The following is a 14,293-nucleotide window of genomic DNA, read 5'->3' as shown; positions in this document are numbered from 1 at the left end:
GAGTTCTGAGCTGGTCTCTGATTATCTGTTCCAGATCAGGGGCAGGATCCCGTCGGGGAGGCATGTACCTGCATCCTCCGCCTGCAAACTGATTACCCACCCTGCGACCCAGCAGGTTTCTGTGGGGGCAAGGGCCGACAAGCCAGGTCAGCTGTTTGGAGCTACTCCCAGTGTGTCCACAGTGGTGTCAAAGAACCTTGTTTTTCCGTTAGGAACAACATGTAGGCGCACCAGAAAAAGAGTGCGTATTTCAGGTTCAGCGTGCGCAGCTGCCGCTTTACAGCCAAGGAGGAGTTCCTCTGTCTCTGCACCGCTATACTATAGTACGGGAATAGCATTACATGAGCATTTTCAACCCTGATGCTTGAGAGTGGCTTTGCCTCCTGCAAAATAGAGTCCCTGTCGATATAATGAAGCAATCGGAACAACACTGGCTTTGGATTAGATCTAGGCGGAGGAGGCCATGCAGGGACCCTGTTGGCATGTTCTATGGAGAAGAACTGTGGCAGTGCTTTTGATGGAATAGGCTCTATCCGACTCTCCTTGTACGCAACAATGTGTCTTCCTTTCACTCCCTCCAGCAATCCCACCACGTGTAAATGGTCTTGTCTGGAGCAACCCACAGCATTGTCAACTCTGCGTTTCAGTCCGTGCCTGCATGGAGGTCACCATTTCGCAGGTTCTGGGGGCGAGACCGCTGATGGTGTTCTCCATGGAACGGGTTTTTGTCAACTAATTTAGGATGAACTGCATGTAATAAGGTGAGGTCAGCCACCACACGCTTTCAAGCTAGGTTCTTGTTTGATTCCGGGAGGTTCCGATTTGCTCCACTGTCTTCAGCATTGCGTACATCCTGCACCCCATGGAAGTAGAGGAGTTTCAATTATCCTGCTCATCCAGTCGATTTTTCAAAGTGGGCGTACTTGAACCTGCGCCACTTACTCCAGATCTTCGTTAGCCCATGGCTCCAGGCATGAGGGGAGCTTCACTTGCATCTGACGGGCAGGTAAGGGTTAGGCTCCGGTGGCAGGCATGTCCCTGAGCCGCAACGGATCGGGTGCCACCACCATGCGCACCTACAGACGCTCAGGTGTATACCTTTGCCGGGAGGAATCATAGGTGGCGGGTAGCACAGGCGGCATCATTAGCCCACGCAGTAATAGTGAGCCGCAGGGATCCCTACCCCCGGACAACAGTTGAGGGCCAAATTCTTTGTTTGGCACAAGGGCCCACTTGCATGTGCCTCCAACTCCCACATGTGCGCAGTAGCATGAGCAGCCCAATGTCGAGGGTGGCCTACCTTCCCATCACTCTGCGCAGGAGCCAGAAGCGGAGGAGGACAAGAGCAGCCCCAGTCTGGTGTATGAATGTTCAACCTATGTACCGGGCAGGCCACAGACCTTCACGCTTGCAGGCAGCTTCCCTCACCTTCTGTTGGTCGGTGCGTGCACTTTCATAGGGCCTCTCGCAGTTACATTTCAGGGCAGAGTCAAACTCAGGACCAGACTCACGCAGGTTCCTACTACTCTGGTGGCCCAGGAGTAATGCTCTGTTTTTGATGCAGCGGAGGAAGACAGAAACACAACCCTATCCCTGGGCCGCCTCCGATATTATATCTGGCCCACAGTCCCCAGACCAGCCCGCAGTGCCCAGGGGGCCAGAAGACCTCAGCCTCCCGCGGGGAGGGGGCAATTTTCCATGAAGGTGGTGGGCAAGGTGGAATGACAGGCACCCAGATGTTCTTTGCCGGCCAGCCAGCTACCCAGGATCTAGCCACTGCGCTGTGGGGGGAAAGGGGGGGGGGGTATATTGCACTATATGTGCAATTGCATGCTTAGTAGTGGATTCTTGTCGGATAGTCTGGGCGCCTTGACGGAGCCTTGCTAAGGTACATCCTCCATCTTGGCTTCAAAGCCTCACCCCCTCCAACATTTTCTTTAACGAGCTACTTATGTTTAAAGAAAATCATCCAGAGGTACTGAAAGTGCTGTAATATAGACAACATCACACGGTAATGTAAAAAAGTTTTAGTTAGTTTGGAATGTTTCTACATGGGTAAGGGATACCAACCATAGTTGCAATGCCCCTGGTACTACGGTAATAATGTTAGTAATATGTTTCCTTAATGCCACATGATTTCTCATTCAAATATCTGCTTCAAATATATCTTGCAAATTCAGCTATTTCTCTCCATACATCACCTTACCAGCTCTGAAAATACACACATTTCATCTCGACTCTGCACTCTTATGTATTTGCACTTATCTTGAGAGCTTCCAGTAGCTCACTAGCCACTCGTTTGAGAAGCCTGATATAAAGTATGGTCTCTGAAGACAGCACAGTTTGGTTATGGATTCCAGCTTATGTCGGTGTGTTATGCAATTGAGTACAGGCTCTGACGGCAAAAATATAGTAAAAGCGGGGTTGAGAACGCCATGGGTATTCCAATTACTTGTCTTTAAGTGAGTCCTTGTTACTTGGTTCATGTCGCTGTCTCACAAAAAGCAATTCATGGATCTATGTTTCTGTTATGAAAAAGGTCTAGTGGTAATAGTGATATAACATTTTCAAAGTTTAAATAAACATGTGTATTACATTGAGGACTGTGATTTGTTGGAGCCTAAACCGCATTAACCTATTTTTTTCTCTCAGATTCCAGCAACTTGGGTGAATCCTTCAGAAAAATATCACATAGGCATAAAAAACGGCTATGACTTTTATCCAAAAGCATTGAAAGAGAGGCTACAGGTAACTGTACATTTATTTCAATTCTTATTGGATGGTTTTCTTCATTGCCAACTACTCACGCGCATAACTATTCATTTTCATTTTTAGAAAGAACGCAAAGAGAAACTTTGGGACCCTGTCCATAGAATTGTGCTAGCAGATGCTTGTAGAAAGCAAGATGAGTTTGATGCTATTCAAAACCCTCCTTCACAAGTAAGTAATTAGCATTGCCCATCTGTTCCATTCTACTTGTCTTAATGTGAAATGATCTAATGGTGGGTGGGTAGAGATTACCATGTCATATGTGTGCTTGACTGGTAATATTTTAGTAAAACACGTTTGGGATCACATACATGGTGGTAGGTAGGATTGTCCAGCTGAGGTTATTGGCGGGCTGGAAGGTTGGTAGGTAGGAAGGGGTTTTTTACAGACCGGAATATGTCATAGGAATTGGATGGAGATGGTGGTAAGAGTATCAGTTGGAGATCTGATTTCAAAGGGATGTATGTGGGGACAGACCTCCATATTAGTCCTGATGATTCACATGGGGCCATTGTGTGACGCACAATACTGGCTTTCTTCACATGGTTACCCGATGAAAAGCCAGGGCTCACCCGGCGGAGAACAATAGAGCTGGAAATCCTTGTACTGTATGGATTTCCACTTTGTGGTGTCTCTATACAGGTCATGTCCGTTGGACGATTTACATCCTTGCTAGTATAGTTGGCAAATTCAAGTACCAGAATTTGTTGGGTTTTTACGACAAGGCAGTTGTATTTCTTTAAGCAGGGCTGGACTCTAAGCCCTGCCCCCTCTTCTATGCCCAGCCTCCTCCAAGGTCTATCCATTGCTTGTTAGCAAGTGAGTGGTTCAAGGCTCGACCCTTCAACAGACCAAATCACCTTTTCACTGTAAAATATTTTTAAGGTTGGCAGGGCTGAAATCTTATATACTGTCTTCCAAGAAATGGGATTCATTATGATGTACCGCATTGTTTTTTATTCTGATAATGCAGCTAAAATTCACTTTGAGGGAAAAATGGGGTTCTAACTAAGCCAGAGTGCCCTGGCACGTTGGAATGTGGGTGCAGGTGCATGCTGAAAACATGTTCGGCAATCTTCTGTTTTGTATTTACATCAGTAATTTAGAGACGTCTCTTAAATAATTGCCACTTGAGCTGTCTGTAGAAGGGGTGGAGTGGTGCCTGGACAAAAGTATAGGAGTTACAAGCATGCACCTGTGACAACATCTCCACTCTGATACTTTACATATTGTAATGATCTGCCCAGATTCAATAGTTAGTGTTTCCAGTGCATTCGCCTACTACTTTTACCCCTAAACTTCAGGTAGGTGAGACCAATGCTTTTGTTTCTACAACTTCTACAGTCTCACAGGGAGTGTTTTTGTCTCACTTTTTTACCTGGAAATTACATTGGCATGGAGTACATTTATTTGTATATGGGATTGGTTTATATTTTGATCACCTGCCATTTGCTCTATTCTCCCCCTGAAGAGTTCATGATTGTATTTTCTATGCTTTTAAGAAATTATTTTGGTATTTGTAACCATCAAACTATTTATTCTGTATATCTGTGCTTTTTAACCAGATAATTTTACTCTTGTTGTTTGCATTGTTTTTTTTTGTTCTCATTTAAAGATAATATGCTTCCATAAAAATCAAGAGAGAAGGTTCTTTTCTGACCCCTTCTAAGTGTCTGAAGGATGAAATTTTAATGACCGGTCTGGTTTCAGCCCCACAGAGGAGAAAGAATACTGTGTATCTCCAGAGCCGCACCTTTGACTACTTCTTTAGGGTTTCAAAACCTCAATCTTGAAAAAGAAAGCGGCCCACATAATCTCGCTTACCAGTGAGTGGCCTTTTTCAGACTAGTCCCCAGGACCATGTCTGAAGCATATTATTAATCATAGGACCCAGAAACACAAAGATCTACTTAGAAATCAAAGAGCCGTAAACCATAAACCAGAATATTTAAAACCCATAATCCTCATTATATATGTCTAGCCCCTGTCTCAACCCAATTATCCCAGATTTTCCAATATTTGGTCTTTTTTGTGAAATTGCCTGCTTGGTCCAGACGTGCTGTCCTCTGAATGGAATACATCCATTCATTCTCCGTGGGAGGGCATGCTAATATCCATTTAATACATAATTCCCTACGGGCTAAGAGAATCAAGGTAAAAAAACAAAGCTTTATGCTTCTTTGTTAATTTTAACTCGCCCACTTCACTAGGATGTAACCCAAAAATTACGGATTTGGAGGGTAGTTTAATTTCCATCCCCATAACATCTGATATGGTCTTACCCACTTTGTTCCAGAATTAAAAAATTACCGGACAGCTCCAGAACATATGGACCTCGTTAGCATTAACTTCTCCACATTTGGGGCATTTCTTGATCTCCCGATTTCCCATCTTTGAGATTCTCCGCGGCGTCCAAAATGCTTTGAGCTGTGAAAAGGTGATTGTTTTTTAATGATGCAGCGTTTATACTTGACCAAAGAAGTGACATTGATACTTGCCCAATAGATTCAAGATCTTCATTTGGCAGGTCCTTCTTCCAAATTTCCATAAATGAGGCCTGCTCCTCCTCTCCATTTTACGCCAGTAGCCAGTACCAATCTGCCACCTCCTTTCCCTTATTGTTTCTAGAGCAAATCTTTAGTGGTAAGTACGAATTCCCTTTCAGTTCTTTTCCAACTGCTTTTGTCCAGCTTGTTAATTGGTAGTATTTAAACTTTGAGACCAAGAAATAAGGTCTCCCTCAATTAACAATTGGCCCCAAGAAAAAATTCCGCAATTTCTCAGGTGTAACGCCAGTTCGTCTGTTAAACACACTGGTATCCCTGTAGAGTTCCAGATCGGGTTAATATCATTATAATATGGAATTTTTAAGAGGTGGCTTACTTGTGACCAACGTTTTACGGATGCCAGCAGAATCTTCAATGTAACTTTTTTTTTAAATTTAGGGTTACCAAATTTTAGAAGAAAGCCATCCGCCTGTTTAGATGGGAGTGCTTTAAAAAGGGGTGAAAACGCACAGTGTTTCAGCATTAATTGTCGGAAGTTTTTTTTTTTTTTTTATTTAAAATAAGACTTTATTTGCAGTTGCCAGATCCACAAAATTCTGAAAGCACCACAGAAAGGAAGAACTTATAAACAGTCACAATGGCAACGTGTAACACAGCTATTCAGCCGACAACCTTCCGGTCCGGCAGCGAATTTGTAGAATGTGACATCGGGCAGCCAAAATACATCAGCAATTAGTATGTCGTCTTATATATATTTTCTTTTTTTTTTAACTAGTGTAAAGTACAAAATGCAAACAACTCAAACTTCAGACTTCTGCTGAAAAGGATAGATAGAAATCGCCAGTGTAATCATCCCTAATGACGTAGGTTATGCCCAGATACCTATGATGCGAGCACATTCCCGCCCCAGGAAACTCTATGCGGAACCAGGACTCGAAAGCCCCTCATTCCCCTGGCCAACCGCCCTCCACCCACAGGCCTAATCTTCCAACCCTTCATCCTCGTCCGAGCTATCGCCCTCATCCTCTGAAAGTGGTTCGCACAGGTCCCCTCTATATTTATTCCACGCCATCCAAAGTGCATTCCATTTGCGTGGGTTGGCCCTCATTCTGTACACAGCACGTTCAATCACCATCAGTCTGTCCATAGTTCTACACCACAAAGCCAACGTAGGTGTTTCCGCTACTCCCCACCTTTGCGCGATGTCGCGTTTGGCCACCATAGTTCCAATTGTAACCCATTGCTGTTTCCGACGTGTCAGATCCGTCCCCTCCCATATGTGCAGAAGACACAAACGAGGGTCCGGGGTTAGTGACGTGTCAAGGGCCTGGGAAATGGTGCGCATGACTTGCTGCCAGTAGGGCGAGATAATCGGGCAACCCCAGAGCGTGTGTAGCAATGTACCGTCCTCCCCACACCCTCTAAGGCAAAGCGGGGTCTCCGCCCTGTGCATTTTGTGCAGTGCGGTCCTGGTGTAGTAGACCCTATGTAGTACTTTAAGCTGTATCAATCGGAACCGGGATGACACACCCGCCTCTCGTGGCGACGCTAGGGCGGTATTCCAGTCAGTCTCGTCCAGGGAGCCTAACTCAGATTCCCACTTCTCCTTCAGTCGCTGCAGGGGATCGGGTAAATTGTTCAGTAACTTGCGATATGTGAGTGATGTAGCGCGTGTAAGCATGTAGTCTGTGAGGAGTCTGTCCTCCAGAGGCGAGGACTCCGGGACAGTAGATCCCGGCTCAATGACCGCCATTAGCGCATGACGTATTTGTATATATCTGTAAGTTTCAGTGGGACTCATCGCATACTGTTGTTGCAGTTGTTGAAAGGGGATCATGCCAGTGGAAGTCCAGAGGTCTCCCACCGTCGAGATGCCAATAGTGTCCCACCGGGTAAAGCCCTTACTCGACCTGAGGCAACCAAGTTGTTTAGTGTCCCACAGTGGAGTGAGTTTGGTTATGACGCCCTTCCATTTAAGCCGTGCCAGTGCCCTGTGCCATATGACGACCGTGTGTTTAGTCGGACCAAGTAGTGTCTTCGCGAGGCTAGGTGTGTAAAGCGGGGCCAGCAAGCTGTGGGTTCCCAGTTGTGTTCTGTCCGAGAAGTACGCCGGGTCACCCTGCGGGGCATGTATCCAGAAATTAATAACTTTGAGCTGTGAGGCCCAGTAGTAGAGCTCCACATTCGGTAAGGCTATACCCCCATCATACCACCCACGGTTGAGCTTAACGTGTGCTATTCTGGGCGGACGTTCTCCCCATAGCAATTCGGTCACCAATGCTGTCACTTTCCGGAAATAGGATGGTGGGATCAGGACAGGGGTGTTTTCCAGTACGTACAGGAGGCGCGGCAGCGCCATCATTTTGAAGAGCGCCGCACGCCCCAGCAGTGTGAGGGGCAAGGTCTTCCAGTGCCGTACATCCGCCCGCAGGCGGTTAAGGGGTGGTGTCAAGTTTAGATCGTGGAACGCATCCGCGTCACCAGTGATCTGAATGCCCAAGTATTTAAAGGAGGTATGGGTTACAACCAGCGGGCAGGTACTAGGGAGGAGCGGTGCTGGGCCTTTCAGTACATAAACCACTGACTTCGTCCAGTTGATCAAGTATCCGGAGTGCAGGCCGTGCGCATCACAGATTGCCAACAAATGAGGAATGCCCACCTCAGGTTGAGACAGGTAAACCAGCATGTCATCGGCATACAGGGATACTCTGTCCTCCCAATCGCCACCCCACGTCAGCCCTTTCAGTAGCGGAGTAGTCCTAATGACGGTAGCCAACGGTTCCAACACTAGGGCGAACAGTAAGGGGGACAGCGGGCACCCCTGACGCGTCCCTCTGGCCAAGGGGATCTCTCGCGAGATGTGGCCATTGGCCGCCACGTGCGCCACTGGCTCTGTGTAAAGCAGTCTGATCCATGAGATAAATTTGGGGCCAAAGCCCATACGAGCCAGAACCGCGAATAAGTACTGCCATTCCACCATGTCAAATGCCATTCTGGCATCCAACGAGAGAATGGCCGCCGGTTCCAATAGCAAGTGGGCTCGCGCCAGCACCCCAAGTACACGCCGGAGATTGAGCGCCGTGCTCCTGTGCGGCATGAAGCCCGACTGATCCGGATGGATCAGATCTTGCAAGTGTGGGGTCAGCCTGTTTGCAATTAACTTTGTCAATATTTTGGCTTCCACATTGAGCAATGAGATGGGGCGGTAGGACGCGCAGTCCGCGGGCGATTTACCCGGTTTTGGGATAGTTACTATGGTCGCCATCCGCTGATCCCGGGGCAGAATCCCCACTCCCCGACACTCTTCAAACATGGCCAGCAGCGGTGAGCACAAGGTGCCCGAGACCGCTTGGAACCACTCAGCTGGAATGCCATTAGGGCCAAGTGCCTTACCCGTACATAAGGCACTAATTGCCGTTCGGAGCTCGTCCTCCGACAGGTCCGCCTCTAGTTCAGCCACCGCCTCTGGCGTTAAAGTGGGGACCGGCACGGTCCGCAGCGCTGCCGTCGCCGCCTCAGCGGTAACTGCTGCTAGTGGGGTGTAGACCGACTGATAGTGGTCGGCCAGGATCTCAACAATTGCGGAGGGGCGTGTATGATACGTCCCCTCCGGATCCTGCAATTGTAGAATATGTCTGCTACCCACACTTTTTTTCTCAAGCCAAGCCAGTAGCTTGTTGGCTTTGTCCCCCACATCATAGATTCTTTGCGCGGTCGATGTAATGTTTTCTACTGTCCTTCCCCTGAGGAGATCGTCATGTAGCTGTTGGCTGAGTTGGAGTGAGTGACGCGTAGCGTCCGACGGGTGCGCCATATGGGCCTCGTTAGCTCGCTCCAGTTGAAGCTCCAGAGCTAGCAGTTCGGATTTTTGCTCGCGTTTGTGTCTCGTTATCACAGCAATTGCTTGACCCCGAAACACCGCCTTGTATGCTTCCCACAGGGTCGTGGGGGAGGGCACCGAGCCCGAGTTTTCGGCGAAATAGAGCTTGGTGGCCTTTTTCAAGTCTCTACGGACGCGGGGAATCTTGAGATAGCCGGGGTAGACAGGGTACACTCTCCTACGAGATATCGCTGCACAGGACATGGACATAGTTAAGGGGGAATGGTCTGATATACCCCGGGGCCGTATCCGCACATCCTGTACCGTAAGTCGGCCGCCCGCCAGTGTAAGGAAGTAGTCGATACGGGATAAGCAGTCGTGTGTGGCCGAGCAGTAAGAGTATTGTCGGTCCTCGGGGTGCAAGTGTCGCCATATGTCTATCAGTCCCTGTGCCTCAACAAACTCACTAAACCTGGATAGGCCAGGTGTCTGTGTCCGGGTCGGGAATCTATCATGCAAACCATGGGCCAGCGCGTTGAAATCACCCCCCACCACTAAGTCCCCGTCGGGGAGTTCCAGGAGGAATTTACCCAGGTCTGGAAGCGCCGTCGCATGCAACGCCGGCGGAACATACACCGACACCACATTGACGGAGACTCCCTCCCATTGTCCGCAGGCTGCTGCAAAGCGGCCTGAACGATCAGTCTTAGTAGTTTGCAGAATAAATCGAGATGCTTTTTTTAGTAAAATGCCAGTCCCACGAGACCCCGTGGTGAAGTCCGAGTGTGCGACCATACGGTACCCCCGTCTATCTAGAGCCTTGTTCGCCGCACCCACCAAATGTGTCTCTTGAAGGAGGATCAGGTCGCAGCGGAGCTGCCGAATGTGTTGAAAAACCAGTCCCCTCTTCACTTTATCCCCCAGACCCCTGACATTCCACGACATGATCTGTAGCGGTGGCACAGGTCCCGCCCCGGGATCATCGATCACGTGATTGGAATGTGACAGTCCTGCCATTGTGTAGTTGCAGATGTGAATCTCTGACCCATGGGGCCCGACAGCGGCACATTCAGTGTGCACCCAATCCCAGGGCGTCCCGCTTGTGTAAGCAGTGGGTGACCCAGTGTCAGTGAAGCAGCACCAGGCCGGACGGCGTGCGCAGCCAGGCACAGTACGACTAATATGGATGTCAGTGTAATCAGCAGAGTCAAACAGTACAAACCAACAATTCGGAACCACCCTCCCTTACCCATAACTCCCCCCCTCCCTGCTTCCCTGCCACACGGACTTAGAACTGCCCGCCGCCCCAATTTAGCAGAGTGCTTAAACCCACCCAAGAAAAGGTATAAAGTTACTTGCTCGTTGGGGGTGAGGAATACTCCAAAGTCAGTGACCCCTCTTACCCTCCGCAGAGGCCCTCAGCCCAGGGGCCATGGCAGCCCAGGCAACAGCCTTACCATACAATGAGTCTCGAATCTGCCGGGCCACTAAGAATCGACCTCCAGTTCAGCATCAGTAATGTCTCTGAGTGGTGAGCCCCGTCCGGTCTCGAGGTCGTCCTCACGAACATCGCCATGATCCACCGGATGTTTGTCCTTGGCACCTCGCCCCCGACGTCGGGGCTGGGAGGCTGGCCGCCAGCCGTCCAACCAGTCCCGGGCAAAATCCGGATTATCAAAGAACCACGTCCTGTTGTCCGCTACCACACGCAGCCTTGCCGGGAATATCATGGAATATTGGATCTCCCTCCTCCTGAGCTCCTTTTTAATATCCACAAACGTCTTCCTCCGCCTCGCCACCTCCGCTGTGTAGTCCGGGAAGAATGCCACGGTGGAGTTCTGAATCTTAACGGGTGGGGACACCCGTGCCGCCTGTAAGATGGCGTCCCTATCCCGAAAGTTGAAAAGCCTCGCCAAGATCGGTCTAGGGGAGGCCCCCGGCTTAGGCTGGCCACCGGGCACTCTGTGCGCCCTTTCGATTGAGAAGAACGTCGATAGTCCCTTTGGCTGGAGCTGCGTTTGGATGAGCTCCTCTACAAAGAGGTCCGTCGCTCTAACTCCTTCCGACTCCGGAACCCCAAGAATTCGGATGTTGTTCCGCCTGGAGCGCCCCTCCTGGTCATCCAACTTCTCCTTCAGCCTTTTATTCTCAGCCGTGACCGCTTCCATCGCCGTTTGGAGCTCCGAGACATCTTCCACCAGGGATTTTGTGACCAGTTCCAGAGACCCCACTTTTTCAGCCATTTTGTGGAGGTCCGCTCGAATGAGAGTAATTTCCGTGGAAATGGAACCCACCGTAGCCTGTACCTGCGTGAGCGCCCGCATCACGTCATCCAGGGTCGCCTTTTTCGGCCCCGCATTGTCCGACGACCTCGTGGAAGTATGTCGTCCATCCGCCAGAGGGGAGGCCGGTTTGTCACTGGTGTAGCGTTCGATACGCGTCTGGGTCGTACCGCCCTTGGCGCCTTTGCCTGCCATAGCGTCCGCCGCACGGCACCTCAAGCCAGCCGGATGAGTGAGTCGGAGGAGAAGAGGCAGACCCCGGGCACTAGTTCGCCCCTACTGCTGTCGGGGCACTCAGCCGGACGTATGCAGGGAGCACGTACCGGTCAGCAGCGGCGACTCGGCCACACTATACTGGTTTTAACAGGTGCGCTGCCCTGCTGACCGCCGCGCACTGTGTACGTGCCACAGGGACCTCGTCGTGCACAGTTCAGGGTTGCACAAACAAACGACGCCGTCAGCGTCTCCAATCCTTGGGCCCCAGGCTCCGCAGCGGGTCCCCGGCGCACGGATGGGGTGGTCTGGCTCAGCTCCAATTTTCGCGCCTGAGCGACGCAGACCGAGCAACCAGCGTCACTTCGTGGCTCCCTAAGTGTGAGAGGCGGATGGGGGGGAGCGAGTTCTGTAGGCGCCTGCAGCCCCCGCGGGTCTTGTGCTCCCCGGCGGCTGATGCGGAGGGTCCCGCAGTGATCTTCACCAACTGGCACTGCAAGGCGCCCCAGCCCCCTGTTGCCCCTCCGTTACCCCCGTCTCCCCAGCAGCACAGAGTCCTCTGCGCGGCGCTCCTCCACAGCCGGCGCTGACAGTGCGGCTCGCCGAGTTTGACACGGAGGTCTCCTCCAGCCGTGGGTACTTCCGGTCCAGTGCCGCCGGGTAGATCACACTTCCGGTCGGCTGTCCCGTCCACTGGGTTCCCGGGATGCTGGCCTGTGCACCGGGCTCACCGCCACTCGGCTGAAGCTCCGCTCCCCGGCACCCGATTTTCCTCCGGATTCCTGCCGCCTGGAGCGCCCGGCCCCGGGCCTTTGATACCTCCGCTTGAGGTTAAATTCGGTCACGGATCAATGGTCGGATAGACGGAGAGGCCGCTTCGTGATCGGAGCTGGTCCTCTAGGCAGCCGCCATGCTCAGTCGCTAGCCACGCCCCTTTGTCGGAAGTTTTTTAACTGAAATGCACACATATACAGATCAAGATCTGGGTTAGCAATCCCACCATACTCCTTTTTTTCTTTCTAAGTTTTTTCTGGGAGATCCTAGGGCACTTATTTCCCCATATACATTTTGTAAAAAGTCCCTGCGCCTTCTTAAACCAAATTTTTGGGAACTCGAGGGGAATAGTATTAAATAAAAAGGTATATTTAGGGAGAATCAACGTTTTATTAAATTGGATTTGCCCAGAAAGGAGAGAGAGAGATATAGCCCCCAAGATTGTAGGAGTGAGCTTACTTCTTTTGTTACCTTATCAAAATTAACTTGCGCAATTTTATCTATATTATGGACTATTTGAATTCCCAGATATCTTATCTCTTTCTTTTCGTAGGTGCTTGCAAACTCTGTATTCCATTTCATTAACTCTGTTTTTTGTTGATTTAACAAGTATCCTGAAACCTTTTCGAACTTCTCTATCTCCAGCCATATTTCTGGGTAAGATTTTTCTATATTCCCTGTGTATACAATAAGGTCGTCAGCATACAGCCCTATTTTGTTCTCCCATCCGTTATAACTAAACCGGATAATTTTCTGCGATGTTCTTAATTCAAAAGCTATGGGCTCAATATACATAGTAACGGGGATAGAGGGCACCCCTGTCTAGTCCCTCTTTTGATTTGTATTGCTCGAGTCAAATTCCTATTAACCAGGGTTTTAGCGGAGGGGTTTTTGTAGATGTCTTTAATTGCTGCTAAGCAATTTTCCCCCAAATCAAAACACTGTATTACTTTTAATAAAAAGTTCCAATTAACTCGATCAAAAGCCTTGGCGGCATCGAATGTCATTACCGCCAGACGGGACTTATAGATCCAATAAGGTCCTGGGTCAACTCACTTAATTGTCTCCCCTTCATAAATCCTTTTTGATCCGGATGTATAAGTGGCCCTAATACTTTATCCAATTGTTTTGTTATAATCTGCGTATAGATTTTATGTTCGCAGTTTAAAAGCGAGATTGGACGGTAAGACTCACAATCTCGTGGGTTTTTATTAGGTTTTAAAAGGATTATTTTTTTTGATCAACTTTGAGTATATAAAGCAGCAAAAAGAAATTCATTGGTTGCAGCTCATGAATCAACATATACGGCGGATCAGAATCAATAATACATATAGGCAGGGTCAGTCCATTCCAGTCCAGCAGCTCTTCCTGCAGTACAATAACGGCGGAGCAAACAACATTCGATACAACAAGAATCATGGCGGAATCATGTTGAACCATTTCCCCCATATTTTGTGGAATAAGTCTGAAGAGCCCCGGGCTTCAAACAGGGCCTCCTCCTGAATGCTGCACCAGTCAACCCCCCCTCCTCCACCCCTTCACAGTAGGTGCAGCGGTACGCGACCAGTGCATCGCTATGTCTCTTTTGGCCACAACCACCGCCGTCCCCAATAGGCGTTTGTCCATCCTGGAACCATCCAGGCAGTCTAAGATCCCCAGCAGCAGCCGCAGTGGGTCATGGGGAACCTCCCATCCCAGGGCTTGTGTGAGTTCCCGCTCCACCCCCTTCCAGAACCTCCCTATCACCGGGCAAAGCCATACCATGTGGGAAAAATCAGCGGGGGTTTAGCAGTATTTCGGGCAGTCTGGGGAGGGTCGCAAGCGGGCATGGAAGAGTCGCTCTGGGGTGAGGTAAACCGTGTGTAGGTAGTATATCTGCACTAGGCGTAACCTGGAGGACGTGGTCAGGGTTCTGGGCACCATAAGGG

At 49.7% G+C, this 14,293-nt stretch overlaps 1 protein-coding gene across 2 annotated transcripts in view; it reads left to right on the top strand.

The window, feature by feature from the left end:
- TPP2 (tripeptidyl peptidase 2) overlaps positions 1-14,293 on the top strand; it is a 596,335-nt gene that overhangs the window by 33,598 nt on the left and 548,444 nt on the right. For both annotated transcript variants that reach the window (XM_078658083.1, XM_078658084.1), the window contains exons 3-4: positions 2,653-2,748; positions 2,836-2,940. In XM_078658083.1, coding sequence (XP_078514209.1) covers positions 2,653-2,748; positions 2,836-2,940 — 201 coding nt within the window. The remainder of the gene's footprint in view (positions 1-2,652; positions 2,749-2,835; positions 2,941-14,293) is intronic.

The sequence above is a fragment of the Lissotriton helveticus genome, chromosome 8, assembly GCF_964261635.1.
Source record: "Lissotriton helveticus chromosome 8, aLisHel1.1, whole genome shotgun sequence".
NCBI classification, from domain to species: domain Eukaryota; kingdom Metazoa; phylum Chordata; class Amphibia; order Caudata; family Salamandridae; genus Lissotriton; species Lissotriton helveticus.
The sequence above is the reverse complement of the archived record's forward strand: the minus strand, read 5'-3'. Positions and strand labels throughout refer to the sequence as shown.